This window comes from Lepidochelys kempii, chromosome 8 (assembly GCF_965140265.1).
Source record: "Lepidochelys kempii isolate rLepKem1 chromosome 8, rLepKem1.hap2, whole genome shotgun sequence".
In the NCBI taxonomy this organism is placed as follows: domain Eukaryota; kingdom Metazoa; phylum Chordata; order Testudines; family Cheloniidae; genus Lepidochelys; species Lepidochelys kempii.
The window spans coordinates 106,819,719-106,835,252 of NC_133263.1; the positions used below are offsets into that span (position 1 = coordinate 106,819,719).

Below are 15,534 nucleotides of genomic sequence, written 5' to 3' on the forward strand. Positions count from 1 at the left end.
TCCTTTAAGCAATTATGGCTGAGACAGGGTTGAGAACTGACATTTGCTTAACCAAGACGGCGTATTGTTCTAAATCAAGCTGTGAAAATTGGGGGCATTTCCCAGTACCCCAAACAGTAGAAGTCTCTCATTAAACGGTAACCGGAGCAAGTGCATCTTCAGAGACATTTATTAGTTTTCCGAGACAGTCTAGTTTCTCCTGCTTTCAGTGTTGGAAGATGATTGTTTGCTAAGGCTCAGCTGGATCACCACCAAGATGAGTTTATTAGTTACATTTTTTAATCTTTTAAAAATATTTGGATATGAAATGAAATCAAAATAATCCAGCTCTTTTATAATGGGATGAAAATGCTTCAGACTGGTCACTGGGCTGAGCCGAGGGAGAGAACATCCCCGAGGTGTGAAGATATTGGACGAGGAGGAGAGTGGAACTGGTGGGGGTCTCTGGGAAGAAATGCACGGGGATTGAGGGAGGGAATCCTGGCTTTTAAGGGGATGTTAATAGGGTAAGGCCAGGTCCTTCAGTGTTGGGCAGGTCACCAAAACCTTCTATCTGACACCTTGCTGACTTCCCCCCCAACAGGGTATCTTCTTATTCAAAAATGCATCATCTGGTCTCATGCAGAAAGCAGAGATGCACGACACCGTTATGGTGCCATCCTGTTTCTTACTGCAGTAGCAATGTGGGATGAGAAAGTTGCACAGGAAAAAAAAGTCTAGAATGAGACAACCCTGTCTAGAGCTCGGGAGCGCTGCAAACAAGTTTTGCTGAAAGCCTGCAAGCCGTTCCAAACAACATGGACCCAAAGTCCTAGCCAGAGCTGTTAGCAAAAGAAATTGTGATGGAAACATGAGCCCCCTGGATGGTGCTGCAGGTAAAGCTCACACAGATCATACACAACCCTCCATGTCACCCCCAGCAGGAGACACTGCCAAACAGCACCACAATTCTGTGAAGGCCTGGGCTGCAAGGGACACCTCTGCATGGGACACACTCTGGTGGGGACCTGGCTGTCCCCCAGCAGGAGTTTAGATGGACAGCTGAGCAGCAGCAGGCTTTCACCCTGAAGTTTCTCACACATGATCACATTTCCTTGTGAACAGAAGTGAATTCCACAGTCAGCCTCTCTTGCCTGCTGGGGAACTATGCAGCCCCAGGGACGCCATTCACCGGAAGGCCGTGCTCTGCTGCAGTTACCAGCAGCACAGGTGCTGCACAGGAGGCAACCACAAAGCTCATCATCAGAAATATTCAAGACCACCAGAAACCACTGTGGAGATGGCTGCCCTGGCTTCACCATCCTCCAAAGCATACCTACCAGCACAAAAGGGACTAGGGAAAACAGCCCTTTCTTAGCAGATCCTCAGCTGGGCTAACCTGCCTTAGCGCCATTAAAGTCAATCTGCTCCCCGCCCCATGAGGAGGGAAGCAAGCTCACCTTCGAGGAAACTCTCTGATGGAAATTAATCCCCAGGCCTTCAGGAGTTCTCAGAAGCGATCCCTAGTGTTCTGCTCCACAGGGATCCTTGCTGGGCAGCTAAACTGTACTAAGGGGCACACAAGGAATGGGTTCAATGGTTCCAAACCCAGACTTCTGCCCACAGAAAACACACACAGAGCTCTCTGATGGCCAAGTAACCACAGCATTCAGGTGTTCTCAGCTGTTCCTCCTGGTGGCAGGGCTTGCAGTGTTCGTACAGCCATACAGGACACTGGAGGACACGATGCAGGGAGAAGCCTTCTGCACACAGATAATGGTGCCTCCGGGGACATCAAGGGACCATGACATATTGTCCCTTGAGGAAAGCAGTGACCAAGCAAGTGTACACACTTGTTCAGACTGTGCTTCACCTCTTCTGCACAGCTCCATGTCACTCAGCATTTCTACAGTGAAAAATTATCCCCCACCCAGCAGTGAGCCAACAAGTGTGTTTCACTGGCCTTTTTGTGTAATCAGAACCAATTCCTTAGAGATGAGTCACGGGGCTTTCAGGGGTGTCCGGGGAGATATCAAGTAGGCATCTCATGTAAACGAGTGACACACCCTGTGGTTGGGAAACACACGCTGTAGCCTGCAGGCCTGTTCCCTTCCAGACACAGCACAATGAACAGTCGGTTTGATGGACATTCCCAAAGAGATATTCTCTCTCTCTCTCACACACACACACAGAGGCGGGAGAAAGTTTGTATTTACGTTCTCTGTAAGAATAACAGTGGTTTCGGGGAGGAGCTCTCGCATCTTTCTGCAGCTGCTAACTGGTGCTTACACACTGTAAAGGTTTCACAGTCTTTTACACTGGAAGAGATCTCCAATGGGGGCTCCCCCAGGCCAGCCCCCCCACACCAGGGCCAAGCCCATCGTAGGGGATCCAGGCCATCCTCTGACATCCCCCACAGCTTTGAATCAGATTTGACCGGCTCATTGTTCACTGCACCCTCACAGTTGTTATGGACTATTCGGAATAGCAATAGGACCAGAAGAGAACCTGGCAGGAACCCTGGAACGGGGCTGTCACCCACTCACCGCACGCCACCTTGTGTCTGGAAATGTCCCTATCCCTTGCTGCTCGTTGGTCGCTCTGCAAGAGCCCCTCTTCTGGTAACTTGGCCCTCTGACTCCCCATAGAGTCCAGCCTTCTGGGGTTACAATGTCCACCAGGCAACTGTCCAAATGCTGGTTCTAGGGGGTGTTCAGCCCCTCCTGGGGCTTTGTGCCACTCTACCAGAGGCTAGAGCGGGAACCAGCCCACCCGCTACACCAGGTTCCAGCCCAGGGACCTAGAACCAGGAATCTAGGTCCGCTCAGGCCCAGTACCTGTTTCCCTGGGCTCCTTCCGACCAAGCCTCTCTATCTTCTCTCGCCTTGTTCTGGGTTTACCACAGGAGCCGACTCTACTCCCTGTGGCTGCTTCAGCCCCTCTAGCTCCTTGCCAGACTCCTTTCTCCAGAACAGCTCTCAGGGTTCACTCTCTCCCAGACTTACTCCTCATCCCTGATGACCTCCCTCATCCCAGGGACTGACTGCAGCCTCCTTCCTTTCTGCTCCCAGCTCCCGGGCTTTATGTGCTGGCCCAGCCCTGCCCCAGCTGAGCATCCTTTTCAGGTAACCCCGGTCCTCCCTCTCTAAGGTCTCCATTAACCCCGTGATGGCTGACGAAGGGTGCATACCCCATCACAACCCCACCTCCAATATCTTCGCACAACTCAATATTACACCAAAGGAGTCCTTGTCAAGCCACATGCAGTCTCAGTTATTAGAATTTAGCCCTCCCTTAGTGCTTTTCATTCTCAGCTCTTAAAGCTCTTTGAACGAGAGGGAAACTGAGGCACAGCAAATTTCTCCAGGTTCTATGGCAAGTTTGTGGCAGAGCAAAGCGAGAAGCCAGGTCTCCTGATTGCAGTCCCATGTCTTATCAATCCTGACTTCTTTTCAATGGCCTCCTGGCAGAGAAAGAAGGGACAGGAAATTGTCCCTAGACTCGTTTAATCCTGGGCTTTATGGCTCTGCCTTATGCACAACTCAGAGGAATTCAAGTTTCACTGGTTCACGCCACCCAGTTCTGTCATGCAGAGTATCAGCCAGCATGGCTACTTCAGCACCACTGGGGTCAGCCCCAGGCTCTCTGGAGAGCCCGTTTTAGAGAGACACTCTGCCCAAGTCAGTCCAGAACAAACTATGAAGGCTCCTCTCTGTGACACGCTGATAGTCCTGTAGAACGGACCTGACACTCGCGCCAGTGTGCCTCAATGTTAACCCATGGCTACACTCAGCTGTGTTCTAAGAGCGACACACAAAGTCCCTCCCCTGCTCCCTACACTAGATTCCCTCCCATTTCTGCAGATCTCTGTCAAACTAAAAAGAGTTAGTATACAAATGGCTTCAATACAGCAACCTGCATGAATGGCTCCTCTGGGCACGTGACGGGCTGGGACACAGGGGCAGTATTGGAAGGGCTGGGCCAACAGAAGCCCACTGGCAGAGCTGAAGTAAGTGCACTTGATGCTCTAGGTCTGTGGGATGAAGCCTCCATGGGGACACAGCCTTACCACAGTAACGATTGCAGAGACAAGTCTCACCTCAGCTTGGGCTGTTCGTGCTAAGAGCAGCATTTCGCTCAGGCTACCAACTTGGGAGGTTGGGGAAAGCCTTCTGGTTGTGAACAACATATTGGTATCTTCTCTGAATGCCGTCTTCACCCGACATCTACTATTCAGGTTTGGTCAACCCTACGCCTGTGAGCTCTTTGAGAGACGCTGCAGAAGGCCCAGTCCAGGCAACTGTCCCCTTCATCGCCCAGTGTTCTCCCCAGGTGACTAACAGGCACCAGCTACCATGACTATTAACACGAGAGGAAGAAATGCAATCAACCCGCCTCTCTTCAGGTTCCACAATATCACAATTTGTCATGGGGGCAGGCAAGGAGGCTCGGTGGGGCATCAATTATTGACAGTTGAGAGCAGGTGGCTTTTCTTGTAGCAAGGAACTAAAATGTAAGAGGAACCTGTGTGTGAGGTGAGGATTAGACTGGCAGCCACATATCGAATAACCACACTTCAAACAGAACAGGACCCTGTCTACAAAGATCAAATGTGAGCAGCTCATGGTCCTTCAGGGCTCTCACCAACAGCCCCAGCTTTGGAAACAAATCAAAAGAAAAAGGGGATTCCTTCTGCTTTGATTAGTGATGAAATTACGAGGCAGCAGGTTTCAAACAAACAAAACAAAGTAGGGCTGTCAAGCGATTAAACAAATTAATTGCGATTAATCACACGATTAAACAATAATAGAATATCATTTATTTAAATATTTTTGACTGTTTTCTACATTTTCAAATATATTGATTTCAATTACAATACACAATACAAAGTATACAGTGGTCACTTTATATTTATTTTTTATTACAAGTATTTGCACTGTAAAAAAACAACAGAAATAGTATTTTTCAATTCACCTAATACAAGTACTGTACTGCAATCTCTTTATCGTGAAAGTTGAACTTACAAATGTAGAATTATGTACAAAAAAACTGCATTCAGAATTAAAACAATGTAAAATTTTGGAGCCTGCAAGTCCACTCAGTCCTACTTCTTGTTCAGCCAATCGCTCAAACAAGTTTGTTTACATCTGCAAGAGATAATGCTGCCTGCTTCTTGTTTACAATGTCACCTGAAAGTGAGAACAGGCATTCGCATGGCTCTGTTGTAGCCGGCATTGCAAGATATTTACTTGTCAGATGCACTAAAGATTCATATATCCTTTCGTGCTTCAGCCACCATTCCAGGGGACATGTGTCCATGCTGACGACGAGTTCTGCTCGATAAGAATCCAAAGCAGAGTGGACCAACACATGTTCATTTTCATTATCTGAGTCATATGCCACCAGCACAAGGTTAATTTTCTTTTTTGGTGGTTCGGGTTCTGTAGTTTCTGTAGCTTTGGAGTGTAGCTCTTTTAAGACTTCTGAAAGCATGCTCCATACCTTGTCCCTCTGATTTTGGAAGGCACTTCAGATTCTTAAACCTTGGGTTGAGTGCTGTATATATCCTTAGAAATCTCACATTGGTACCTTCTTTGATTTTGTCAAATCTGCAGTGAAAGTGTTCTTAAAATGAACATGTACTGGGTCATAATCCAAGATTGCTATAACATGAATATATGGCAGAATGCAGGTAAAACAGAGCAGGGGACATACAATTCTCCCCCAAGGAGTTCAGTCACAGATTTAATTAACACATTTTTTTAACGAGCGTCATCAGCATAGAAGCATGTCCTCTGGAATGGTGGCCAAAGCACGAGGGGCATACGAATGTTTAGCATATCTGACATGTAAATACCTTGCAATGCTGGCTACAAAAGTGCCATGCGAATGCCTGTTCTCACTTTCAGGTGACATTGTCAATAAGGAGTGGTCAGCAGTATTTCCTGCAAATGTAAACAAACTTCTTTGTCTTAGCAACTGGCTGAAGAAGAAGTAAGACTGAGTGGACTTGTAGGCTCTGAAGTTTTACATTGTTTTGTTTTTGAGTGCAGTTATATAACAAAACAAGATGTACATTTATAAATTGCACTTTCACAGCAAAGAGATTGCACTACAGTACTTATATAAGGTGAACTGAAAAATACTATTTCTTTTGTTTATAATTTTTACAGTGCAAATATTTGTAATAAAAATAATATACACTTTGATTTCAGGTACAACACAGAATACAATATATATGAAAATGTAGAAAAACAACCAAAATATTTAATACATTTCAATTGGTAGTCTATTGTTTAACAGTGCAATTAAAACTGCGATTAATAGCGATTAATTTTTTTAATCGTGATTAATTTTTTTGAGTTAATCACGTGAGTTAACTGTGATTAACTGACAGCCCTAAAACGAAGTATTTCTTCACACAACACACAGCCAACCTGTGCAACTCTTTGACAGGGGATGCTTTGAAGGCCAAAACTATAACTGGATTCAACAGAGAATAAGACAAGGTTCATCAATAGCTATTAGCCAAGACGGTCAGAGATGCAACCCCTTGCTCAGGGTGTCCCTAAACCTCTGACTGTCAGATGCTGGGAGTGGATGACAGAGGATGGATCATTTGATGATTGCTCTGTTCTGTTCATTCCATTTGAAGCATCTGGCATTGGCCACCGTCGGAAAACAGGATACTGGGATAGAGGGACCTTTGGTCTGACCCAGTATGGCCGTTCTTATGTCAAGAGCTTCCAACTCTCCCTCACCTGTACAGAGCACCTTGGACAGAGTGACAGATAGCTTCTCAGTGAGCAGAGGAGTGTAAATCTGAGGTGTCATGCTCCCATACAAAGACTGAACCATCAGGCCAATTATGGAAAGAAGGTGGGTTTGAACCAACACACACCATATAACAAACGGAAGTAAGGGGAAGTTAATAATAATGAATATACTTCAGAAGCTAGAATTGTAGACAGTTGATAAGGGAAGCAAAGGAAAACAAGGAGAAATCTATGGACAGCAGCGTTAAGGACAAGAAGAAGGAGTTTTAAAAATATATTAGGAACAAAAAGAATCCTAACAACGGGATTGATCCATTAATAGATGGAAATGATAGAATCATCAATAATGCAGAAGTGTTCAATACATTCCTCTGTTCTGTGTTTGGGAAAAGAACAAATGATGTAGTCATGATGATGTCGTATGTCATGATGATGTAGTAATGTAGTATGATGATAAGAACATTCCTTCAATTCCACTAGTATCTGAGGAGTATGTTAAATAGAAGCTGGTAAAATCAGACATTTTAAAATCAGCACGTGTGGATAACTTGCATCCCAGAGTTTTAAAATCACTGGTGGAGGAGCTCGCGGGACCGCTAATGCTGATTTTCCAAAAATCTTGGGACACCAGGGAAGTTCCAGAAGATTGGAAGAAAGCTAATGTTGGGCTGATATTTAAAAATGGGACAACCTGGGTAATTACAGGCCTGTCAGTCTGACATTGTTCCTGGGCAAGATAATGGAGCAGCTGATACAGGACTCGGTTAATAAAGAATTAAAGGAGAGTGCGATGAGGTGTACAAAACCCACACTGGGCCCAAAGGGGTTAACGGATAACACAGGGCCCAGATAGACCTGCCCTTCCAGGCCTGCAAAGTGTGCTCCAGCTGGAGAGGAAGCTTAAAAGGGAGCAACTCCATTCAGAAGTGGGAGGGTGGGGAGGAAGACCGACCGCTCTGAGGGCTCCTGGACAAGGGCGCTGAAGAAAACTCACTGTGGGGAACAGGACTGCACGCTGAGCCTGGTTAGGGCTGAAGGTTTAGTGGTCTTTTCTTTTGTTACCTTATATTGGACTTGGAGCTGCGGGGAGAGGGAGGTGGTAGGAAGTGACTCAGGGAGGGTAACTCTGAGGGCACTCCAGGGAGCTGGACACTGTAATTTCTCATAGGAACGGAACCTGGTGGAGTGGAGGGGCCCAGGCTCCCCTTCCAACTGCCACCGCTGCGGGAGGGGCACAAGCCTCATTCCAGTCTCACTCACCTCCGATAAGAAGAGGGCAAGGATACTGCAAACCCAAGGTGAAGCTAAACCCATCCTTGGGTGATGAACTGAATTGAAAGGCCTTTCTCTGAGACACGATACTTGGTGCGCTACCCAACAGGCCACCTGGCCCTCCAAGGGCTCTATTAGAGAGGGTACTATAATTAATGCCAAACACATGGGTTAATGGAAAACAGATCCTGTCAAACCAACTTGATATTTTTTTTATGAAATTACAAGTTTGGTTGATAAAGGTAAGAGAGTTGATATTGTAGACTTCTGCAAGGAGTTTGACTTAGACCTGAACAACATTTTGATTAAAAAATTAGAAGGATATAAAATTACCATGGCAAACACTAAATGGATTAAAAGCTGGCTGACTGATAGGCCTCCATGTAACGAAGAAAGGGAAGAGCATCTTCACAAGCAGGCTGGCTAACCTAGTGAGGAGGGCTTTAAACTAGGTTCACCAGGGGAAGGAGACCAAAGCCCTGAGGTAAGTGGGAAAGCGGGATACCGGGAGGAAGCACAGGCAGGAATGTCTGTGAGGGGAGGGCTCCTGCCTCATACTGAGAATGAGGGGCGATCAGCAGATTATCTCAAGTGCTTATATACGAATGCACAAAGCCTTGGAAACAAGCAGGGAGAACTGGAGGTCCTGGTGATGTCAAGGAATTATGACGTGATTGGAATAACAGAGACTTGGTGGGATAACTCACATGACTGGAGTACTGTCATGGATGGATATAAACTGTTCAGGAAGGACAGGCAGGGCAGAAAAGGTGGGGGAGTTGCATTGTGTGTAAGGGAGAAGTATGACTGCTCAGAGCTCAAGTATGAAACTGCAGAAAAACCTGAGTGTTTCTGGATTAAATTTAGAAGTGTGAGCAACAAGGGTGACGTTGTGGTGGGAGTTTGCTGTAGACCACCGGACCAGGGGGATGAGGTGGATGAGGCTTTCTTCCGGCAACTAACAGAAGTTACTAGATCGCAGGCCCTGGTTCTCATGGGGGACTTCAATCACCCCGATATCTGCTGGGAGAGCACTACAGCGGTGTACAGACAATCCAGGAAGTTTTTGGAAAGTGTAGGAGACAATTTCCTGGTGCAAGTGCTGGAGGAACCAACTAGGGGCAGAGCTCTTCTTGACTTGCTGCTCACAAACAGGGAAGAATTAGTAGGGGAAGCAAAAGTGGATGGGAACCTGGAAGGCAGTGACCATGAGATGGTTGAGTTCGGGCTCCTGACACAAGGAAGAAAGGGGAATATGGACCCTGGACTTCAGAAAAGCAGACTTTGACTCCCTCAGGGAACTGATGGGCAGGATCCCCTGGGAGAATAACATGAGAGGGAAAGGAGTCCAGGAGAGCTGGCTGTATTTTAAAGAATCCTTATTGAGGTTACAGGGACAAACCATCACGATGTGTGGAAAGAATAGTAAATATGGCAGGCGACCAGCTTGGCTTAACAGTGAAATCCTTGCTGATCTTAAAAACAAAAAAAGTTTACAAGAAATGGAAGATTGGACAAATGACCAGGGAAGAGTATAAAAATATTGCTCGGGCATGCAGGAGTGAAATCAGGAAGGCCAAATCACACCTGGAGTTGCAGCTAGCAAGAGATGTTAAGAGTAACAAGAAGGGTTTCTTCAGGTATGTTAGCAAGAAGAAGAAAATCAAGGTAAGTGTGGGCCCCTTACTGAATGAGGGAGGCAACCTAGTGACAGAGGATGTGGAAAAAGCTAATGTACTCAATGCTTTTTTTGCCTCTGTCTTCATGAACAAGGTCAGCTCCCAGACTGCTGCACTGGGCAGCACAGCATGGGGAGGAGGTGGCCAGCCCTCTGTGAAGAAAGAAGTGGTTCAGGACTATTTAGAAAAGCTGGACGAGTACAAGTCCATGGGGCCAAATGCGCTGCTTCCAAGAGTGCTAAAGGAGTTGGCGGATGTGATTGCAGAGCCATTGGCCATTATCTTTGAAAACTCATGGCGATCGGGGAAGGTCCCGGACGACTGGAAAAAGGCTAATGTAGTGCCCATCTTTAAAAAAGGGAAGGAGGAGGATCCTGGGAACTACAGGCCAGTGAGCCTCACCTCAGTCTCTGGAAAAATCATGGAGCAGGTCCTCAAGGAATCAATTCTGAAGCACTTAGAGGAGAGGAAAGTGATCAGGAACAGTCAGCATGGATTCACCAAGGGCAAGTCATGCCTGACGAATCTAATTGCCTTCTATGATGAGATAACTGGCTCTGTGGATGAGGGGAAAGCAGTGGATGTATTGTTTCTTGACTTTAGCAAAGCTTTTGACACGGTCTCCCACAGTATTCTTGTAAGCAAGTTAAACAAGTATGGGCTGGATGGATGCACTACAAAGTGGGTAGAAAGTTGGCTAGATTGTCGGGCTTAACGGGTAGTGATCAATGGCTCCATGTCTAGTTGGCAGCTGGTATCTAGCGGAGTGCCCCAAGGGTCGGTCCTGGGGCCGGTTTTGTTCAATATCTTCATTAATGATCTGGAGGATGGTGTGGATTGCACCCTCAGCAAGTTTGCGGATGACACTAAACTGGGAGGAGAGGTAGATACACTGGAGGGCAGGGATAGGATACAGAGGGACCTAGACAATTAGAGGATTGGGCCAAAAGAAATCTGATGAGGTTCAACAAGGATAAGTGCAGAGTCCTGCACTTAGGACGGAAGAATCCCATGCACCGCTACAGACTAGGGACCGAGTGGCTAGGCAGCAGTTCTGCAGAAAAGGACCTAGGGGTTACAGTGGACGAGAAGCTGGATATGAGTCAACAGTGTGCCCTTGTTGCCAAGAAGGCTAACGGCATTTTGGGATGTATAAGTAGGGGCATTGCCAGCAGATTGAGGGACGTGATTCTTCCCCTCTATTTGACATTGGTGAGGCCTCATCTGGAGTACTGTGTCCAGTTTTGAGCCCCACACTACAAGAAGGATATGAAAAAATTTTAAAATGTCCAGCGGAGGGAAACAAAAATGATTAGGGGACTGGAACACATGACTTATGAGGAGAGGCTGAGGGAACTGGGATTGTTTGGTCTGCGGAAGAGAAGAATGAGGGGGGATTTGATAGCTGCTTTCAACTACCTGAAAGGGGGTTCCAGAGAGGATGGCTCTAGACTGTTCTCAGTGGTAGCAGATGACAGAACGAGGAGTACTGGTCTCAAGTTGCAGTGGGGGAGGTTTAGGTTGGATATTAGGAAAAACTTTTTCACTAGGAGGGTGGTGAAACACTGGAATGCATTACCTAGGGAGGTGGTATCTCCTTCCTTTGAGGTTTTTAAGGTCAGGCTTGACAAAGGCTTGGCTGGGATGATTTAGTTGGGGATTGGTCCTGCTTTGAGCAGGGGGTTGGACTAGATGACCTTCTGAGGTCCCTTCCAACCCTGATATTCTAGGATTCTAACCGAAAATGAGAAATCATCATCCAACAGGTGTGTTTCCAGGGGAATTGGTTCTTGGCCCTTTGCTGTTTAATATTTTTATCAATGACCTGGAAGAAAACATAAAATCATCACTGATAAAGTTTGTAGATGACACAGAAATTGAGGGAGTGGGAAATAATGAAGAGGACATGTCACTGATACAGAGTGATCTGGATCGCTTGGTAAGCTGGTCACGAGGAAACTATGCATTTTAATATGGCTTATATGTAAGTGTACACATCTAGGAACAAAACATGTCGGCTTACAGGACGGGGGACTCCATCCTGGGAAGCAGTGACTGAAAAAGATTTGGGGGTCATGGTGGATGGTCAGCTGAACATGAGATCCCAGTGCGATGCTGTGGCCAAAAGGGCTAATGTGATTGTGGGATCCATGAATAGGGGAATCTCAAATAGGAGACAAGATGATATTTTACCTCTCTGTTTGGCACTGGTGCAACTTCTGCTGGAATTCTGTGCCCACAATTCAGGGAGGATGTTGGTAAATTGGAGGGGATTCGGAGAAGAGCTATGAGGAATGATTAAAGGATTAGAAAACCTGCCTTCCAGTGACAGACTCAAGGAACTCAGTCTATTTAGCTAAACTAAGAGAAGGTTAAGGGGTAACTTGATCACAGTATATAAGTACCTGCATGGGGAACAAATATTTTGGTAATGGGCTCTCCAGTCTAGCAGAGGATGGTAAAACACAATCCAATGGCTGGAAGTTAAAGCTACATGAATTCCAACTGGAAATAAGATGTACATTTTTAACAGGGAGGGAAATTAACCATTGGAACAATGTACCAAGGGTCATGGTGGCTCACTGGCAATTTTTAAATCAAGACTGCATGTTTTTCTAAAGCTCTGCCCTAGGAATGATTGTGGGGCAGGTCTCTGGCCTGTGCTGTAGAAGGGGTCAGACTAGATGATCACAATGGTTCCTTCTGGCCTTGGAATCTGTGCACCTCTTTCCCAGGCTGCCAGAATCAAACTCAGAGAGACGAGGTGGGCGAGGGCGAGGGTTAGGGTCTTTTATTGGGCCAGCTTCTGTTGGTGAGAGATTAAATATCCCAGTGCTCTCCCGTGAGCTCTCCCCATGCCCAGGGCAGGACACGGCAAGAGAGGGATGTCATTAAATGGGAGACAGGAAGGGCAACTGAACAAAACAGCTAATCAGATTCTGCACAAAGTGCTCTCAGATACACGAAGAGACAAAACCTTCCTTGCTAGCAGTTGTTAGTCGTTCCAAACCTGTCCCTACAGCAGAAGACGATGTTTTCAGGACAGGGCGCTGGAGATGACTCTCCATATTAGTGCCGATACCTCTGCCTACATCAGTGCAGTTGCATCACAAACTATGCTAGTGTTGACACAGCAAAGCCCTGGGCTCACTCCGTTCGACAGAGCACACCTTCCTGCTCCCACTCTGGAGAGAGCTCTGCTTAACCTCCACGCAGTCTGTGACTCACCAGGACTTCGCCAGTGGGAGACCCCTACACACCTGAATTAAATTCCTGTGACATGTAACAGCAGCGTATGGAGAACACGCAAGAGCAGAGAGGTGAGCATCTCTTCCCGGCCCTTTTGTACCAGAGCAACGGTCACTTTGTACAGAGGCAGCAATGCCCACGGTGGCATGCAGCGTCCCCGTTCTCCAGCGCCGCCTGCCCTGCATGCATGCAGCTGTGCGCGTGCTCTCCGGACAGGGGCAGGTCTCAGCAACGATTCTGCTGCAGGAGCACGGAGGGGAGCTGACTGGCTGTGGCCAGGAACCAACCCTTGTCTGTGAGGAACAGCTGAGCACCCCGGTGCCTCCGCAGTGGGCTGTGACATTAGAGAGCATTGGATGTAGGGTCAGAGCTATGCTGGGCGCTTTACAGCTCACGTGAGAACATGGGTCCTGCCCTGAAGAGTTTCTACTGCAAAGGGATCGCGGCAAGACACCGTGGGAGATGAAAGCCAGGGGCTCGGCATGAGGCAGGAACTTACAGAGCAAAGTTCTGGGGCGGCCTGGGTTGGACCGTCCCAGCATGCCCATTCCTAGGCAGCTTTCCGCATGTGTGATCATTTAGGGGAGTCAGTGGGACAGTGGAGAATCTGAGAGCGGAGAGGGGGGCTGTATGGCATGCAGGGTCAGGGAGGACTCCAGGGCAGCATGGATGGGGCAGGAGGTTGTTCTGGGGGAAGCAGACTGAATACAGAACCGGAAGAGGAGAGTGGCTGGCAAGGAGGAGCCTTGGAAGTGAGGACCAGGCATTTGGAAGGGATGTGGAGAGGATGGGGAGCCCTTGGCGTGGAGTGAGGAGACCAGAACGATGGGAGCTCTGGTTTAGCTATGAGGGCTGGACAACCCAGAAGAGATGTAGGAAAGAGCACCAAGGGGAACAGTGCACATGGCCACAGGTGTGGGGTAGATCTGGAGGTCAGTTCCAGATGTGGCAACAGAAGCCCTGGCAGTGGATGGGCTCAGAGGTTGAACAAGAAGGAGAGTTGCCACAACCCACTATTTACCTATCGCAGGTTACCGAGCTGGCCCCTCATCACCAGAGTATCTTGCACTCCGAGATATTTCTCTTCACAATGCCCCTGTGAGGGAAGGAAGCTTCCTTGTTCAGTGGCTACAGAGGGAAATTGAGGCACAGAGGGACTGGGTGACTTACCCAAGGTATCTTCATACATGAACATCTGTATCAGGAGCTAGGAACTGAAGCCAGCTCTCCCAAGTCCCAGCTTAGCACCCCTAAGCACTGAACCATCCTTCCCTTTGCCAGGCCCTTGTCCCCTCACTATGCCACGGCGAGCTGGCAACCACAGGAGGCACCTTTAAAAACACTGAGGCCAGGTCTACGCTAGAAAAGTTTAGCTACATCAGCAAACCCTTCCTGTGCAGACACAGCTCAAACCAGCAAACAGGCGCTTTCACCGGTGTAACTTACACCAGTTCCCTGGGTGAAATAAACTACATCAGCAACACCATGTCTATGCCAGAACAACTGAGCCTACACCTTGGATTTTCTCAGTATAGAAATGTTGCAAAAGTCACACCCCTGCCCCAGATTACTGTCCCAGTAAAAGTTTCTAGCGTAGCTCTGGCCGGGTCAAATACTTCTGTAGAGCTGTAAGGACGTGTGTATACATTAGTTTGTGGCTCCATAGCCAGTGGGAAGACAACAGGCGTTGGCAAAGTCCTCTCCTCCACATTTCTCAGCAGGAGCGGAGAGGATCGTATGGCAAAAACGTATATTGGTTAGAGTAATGAAACAGATGGAAAAATCCTACCAGCCCCCATTGAGACCATCTCCCCAGCACCAGTGCAGTTCTAGTTCACATTTATCTGTAATTTCTCCACCCTTTACTTTGGCCTCTGGCGCTAGCTCTGAGAAGGGGAAGGAATCACACATGCGTGCGTGCCAGAGGACTTTCCCAAGCAGACTGTAACCATTTGCTACATGGATTCTGCTTGAGAGTGTCCCTGGACGCGTAAGTGCCAACATCCTGGTTGTCGTGTGCTTGGCAGTGGCTTGGAGCCCGGACATCCTGGGCTCACGCTCCTACACAGCAAAAGCAATAGCCATGATCCCCAATTTCACAGCCCCGGACTCAGGGGCTCAGCGAGCACCCGGGCGCCTTACCTCCTTTATGGCAGACATCTTGATGCTCTCGTAGTAATGTAGTGGCGCATTTGGTGAATTCATGTCGTAGCCAAATCCGGCCACTGCTACCTCATCGCAGTTGTGCAGTGCCATGGTGACTGCGACGCTTCCCAGGGTGGGGATGTTCTGAGGTAGGGAAAAGAAGGAATATCAATTGTTAGCAGGTTGTCAGCCTCAGAACGAACCCCGATGTCCAGCGAATGGCTCTGGGACATTTATTGCCCCTGCGGGGAAGTTAAGGGTAAGGCATTCAGCCACATCTGCACCTCAGCTAGTGCTAACTCTAGAGTCAACAGCCTCTGGATCTCTAGAGAAAACTCAGGTCTCCTAGGCACTACAGCAATTCAAACAACAACAATACATCCGGCTTGCCAGGTAGCTGCTTCCTGCCACCTGAAACACCCGGCCCACAAGCA

The 15,534-nt window shown here is 47.8% G+C and overlaps 1 protein-coding gene across 3 annotated transcripts in view; it reads right to left on the reverse strand.

Moving 5' to 3' along the window:
* ST3GAL3 (ST3 beta-galactoside alpha-2,3-sialyltransferase 3) overlaps positions 1-15,534 on the reverse strand; it is a 389,973-nt gene that overhangs the window by 18,994 nt on the left and 355,445 nt on the right. For all 3 annotated transcript variants that reach the window (XM_073357969.1, XM_073357970.1, XM_073357971.1), the window contains one exon: positions 15,098-15,244. In XM_073357969.1, coding sequence (XP_073214070.1) covers positions 15,098-15,244 — 147 coding nt within the window. The remainder of the gene's footprint in view (positions 1-15,097; positions 15,245-15,534) is intronic.